The 3,794-nt window shown below is 39.4% G+C and overlaps 1 protein-coding gene across 1 annotated transcript; it reads right to left on the minus strand.

The window, feature by feature from the left end:
• Positions 1–1,842: 1,842 nt before the first annotated feature.
• LOC141618218 (uncharacterized) lies at positions 1,843–2,631 on the minus strand. The gene is made up of 2 exons (XM_074435325.1): positions 2,582–2,631; positions 1,843–2,407 (listed from the first exon to the last, which is right to left on the minus strand). The coding sequence occupies exons 1-2, from the start codon at positions 2,629–2,631 to the stop codon at positions 1,843–1,845; spliced, it is 615 nt and encodes a 204-aa protein (XP_074291426.1).
• Positions 2,632–3,794: the final 1,163 nt, after the last annotated feature.

Below are 3,794 nucleotides of genomic sequence, written 5' to 3' on the forward strand. Positions count from 1 at the left end.
TAACCTTTGGGATTTGCCTGCCACTGATTACCCAAATACCCTGCTTTAAACACTTCTTTAACTTGGGCAATTTTCTTCCAAGACCAGCTACAATCAGGGGGAGGAGTATACTCCTTCCAATCACAACCTTTCATATAAACCTGATTAATCCATTTGACCCATAAATGATCCTTTTTAGTGGCCATCCAACTGGTGTATTTACCCAATAAAGCTTTGTTCCATACCTTGGCATTTTTGAGACCCAATCCACCTTCCTCTTTAGGTGTACAACATGTTTCCCATTTGATATTAGGAGCTTTCAAGTAAGAATCTCTACCACCCCAAAGGAAATTTTTGCAGATAGAGTCAACCTTGTGCATAATACCAGAAGGTATGAGGAAAATGGATGCCCAGTACGAATGCAAAGTGGAGAGGACAGACCTTACCAGAATGAGACGACCAGCATAAGACAACTGCCTTGCACCCAGAGATCTGATTCTTTGAACAATCCTTTCAATCAGCTTATGCCCCTCAAACTTGGTAATTTTCTTAGCAGAAATAGGTACCCCCAGATACTTAAAGGGGAGAGTACCAATTCTGAATCCAGAAATATTGACAATGTCATCCATTAATTCCTTTTTAACTCCATTGAAATACATGTCAGTCTTATCTTTGTTCAGGGAGAGACCAGAAGTGGAAGAAAAAGTAGAAAACGCTTTTAAAATCCACATAATAGAGCTATCATTACCTTTGCAAAACAATAACAGATCATCCGCAAATAAAAGGTGATTGAGTCTGAGAGGACCACACAAAGGATGGAATCTAAAATTATCTTGTTGAGCAACCACATCCAATATTCTTGAAAGATATTTCATACAAAGGGTAAAAAGCAAAGGGGACATAGGATCCCCTTGCCTCAGTCCCCTCTTGCCCTGAAAAAATCCAAAAGTATTGCCATTGACATTCAGAGAATAGGAAGGGGAAGTGACACAAGTTATAATAAGGTGTATGATCTTAGGAGGGAACCTCAAGGCTACTAACATTTGATGCACAAACTTCCACTCAACGGAATCATAAGCCTTTTTAAGGTCAATTTTTATAAGGCACCTAGGAGAGGCTACCTTCCTGTTGTATAAACGCACTAGGTCTTGGCAAATCAGAACATTTTCAACAATATTGAGACCTTTGATAAACCCACCCTGACTACTATGGACAATATCAGGGAGCACCTCACTCAATCTAGTATACAAAATTTTAGTGATGCACTTATATAGAACATTGCAATAAGCAATGGGTCTATACTCAAGGACACTCACAGGATTCCTAACTTTGGGAATAAGAGTGAGGGTAGTAGTGTTTAATTGTTTCAGAAGATTACCTGAACTGAAAAAATCCAGTACAGCTTCAGTGACATCTTTCCCAATAACATCCCAAGAATCTCTATAAAATTGACTGGTAAACCCATCTGGTCCAGGTGATTTAGTAGCTGGAATACTAAAAATAGCCTCTTTAATTTCCTGGACAGTCACAGGCTTCAGGAGAATACTCTTATGCTGATCATTAACTAAGGTACCCCTCCTTACAGTGGGGATATGGACATCCAGCGTGTCTTTGTTACTTCCCAAAAGATCCTGATAAAAGTCAAGGAAAGCCTTCTCAATGTTATGGCTCAGAATGAAGAGTCCCATTAGCATCCTTGATCTGGAGAATTTTGTTATGCAGTTGCCTTGACTTAATCTGATTATGAAAAAATCTTGTGTTCTCATCACCTTCACATAACCAGGCCACTTTTGCCTTCTGACTGAGATAGCTATGATGAGCTCTACACAGGTCCCTATACTCATTAGCAGCATCTGATTCCTCTTATAAAATATTTTGATTATGAGGATTACTATGCATCTGACTTTGAAGATCTGCTAACCTGAGCTTAGCAACTTCAACTGCTTTCTCCACATCAGCAAATTTTGCCCTATTTAAATGTTTCAGAGGCTGCTTCAAACTCCTTTGCTTAGTAACTACCTGGAACATCCAAGAGCCAGTCACTTTCTTGTGCCAATTATGCTTAATAATTTCCAAAAAATGAGGATCTTGCCCCCACATATTGAAGTATCTGAAGTGAGGTCTATGATGACATTCCTTTCTTCTATAGTAAATACTAGGGTTATGATCAAAAAGCCCCTCTGGCAGAAAATAAGCATGAGAATCTGGATACAAGTTCATCCATTCCAGATTGATCATAACTCTGTCCAGTCTAGAGAAAACCCTGGTAGAAGGGTCATGCTTATTGTTCCAGGTAAAATACGCCCCATGAGCTTTAATATCCATAAGCTCACAATAATCAACACAGTCCCTAAACTCCACAATATCATTCCAGCTAACAGGTTTGCCAATTCTCTCATTCAAAGCAAGGAGATTGTTAAAGTCACCACTAACACACCAAGGACCCTGCTAAGTATCTTTAACTCTTTTTAAATCCTCCCAGAGATTCAAACGTTCACTCTCATCATTGGAACCATAAACAACAGTAAAGAGAAAAGTATCAGAAGATTCAAGTTCAGTAACTGTTGCAGTGATATATATGTTGGTCAGACATAGACAGTACCTGAACATCAAAAATCTGATCAATCCAAATAAGCCAGACCCTACCACCATGATGATAATTGAAGTTATTCACACCTCTCCATTGAAGCCCAAAACTAGCTAATACACTAGAACAATCATTATCCTTGATTTTAGTTTCAACTAAACCATATAACCCAACTTTATTTTGAAAAATAAACCGTTTTATTTCACCTTGCTTAGCTACTTTATTCATACTCCTCACATTCCAACATCCTATATTATTCATTGGATACTTCTCCTGGTGGATTTTCCTGTCCCCCATTCATGTGCTTCTTAGGACTTGAAAGCACTTCAGCATAAGTAGGAGATCCAGGAGCTCCTACAGAAGGTGATAACTGATATTCCTGTCTTACCAAACCTGAAACAACAGTTACTGGAGATAACACTGGTGAACTAGGCCTGCTAGTCCTTACATTGACACCAGGTGTGACAGTAGGGACAATTACTACTGGGGTGACAGTAGAAACATTAGTCATTGGACTAGTCACAACAGGAGCCTTTCGTTGCACAGGCCTCCATTCCTGACATTTTTGAGGCTGAGGTTTAGGCACAACAGCTCTCTTACAAGCACCTGAAATATGTCCAATACCCTTACACACTGAACACAGATCAGGTTTCCAGTCATATTCAACTAATACACAGACATCCACACCTTTCTCATCTTTAAAATAGAGTTTTTCAGGAAATTGCTGACCCACTTCAACTTCAACCATAGTCCTAGCATACCCTAGCCTAGTATTTTCCATAGTAGGCTCATCACACCTCATGAACATACCAATTAAAGAGGAAAGTTTCTCTAGACTAGAGGCACCCCAGAATTTTAAAGGTAACCCACACAGCTTGATCCAAATTGGAACTTTCTTAACCCGTTCCTTAGCTAGACTACAATCTTCCGTCCATGGTTTGACAATAAGGGGTTTATTATCATACATAGGGAATCCTTGTTGAAGTACCAAGTTTTTGCATTCCAGAGAAGGGAAATGAACCAAGAAAGTACCATTAGGAAGGATGGAAATCTTGTCATATTTATATTTCCCCCACAGACGATTTATGAATCCCGAAAGAAGTTCCCACGGAGGATTCGCCCCTAAGACATAACAGACAACAACATTGGACCAATATTCTATCTCAGGAGCAACATCCTCAGGGGTTAATTGGAGCAATGGAGTAGCAAAAGAGCGTGGAGACGATGA

The sequence above is a fragment of the Silene latifolia genome, chromosome X (genome assembly GCF_048544455.1).
Source record: "Silene latifolia isolate original U9 population chromosome X, ASM4854445v1, whole genome shotgun sequence".
Classification (NCBI taxonomy): domain Eukaryota; kingdom Viridiplantae; phylum Streptophyta; class Magnoliopsida; order Caryophyllales; family Caryophyllaceae; genus Silene; species Silene latifolia.

What these genes read in the sequence shown, in the direction of transcription:
- LOC141618218 (XM_074435325.1), bottom strand. Translation starts at nt 2,631, where the DNA reads ATGGTGGTAGGGTCTGGCTTATTTGGATTGATCAGATTTTTGATGTTC. An exon ending in ATCAGATTTTTGATGTTCAG is followed by an intron (nt 2,408 to 2,581) that starts GTACTGTCTATG and finishes TTGGTGTGTTAG; the next exon opens with TGGTGACTTTAACAATCTCC.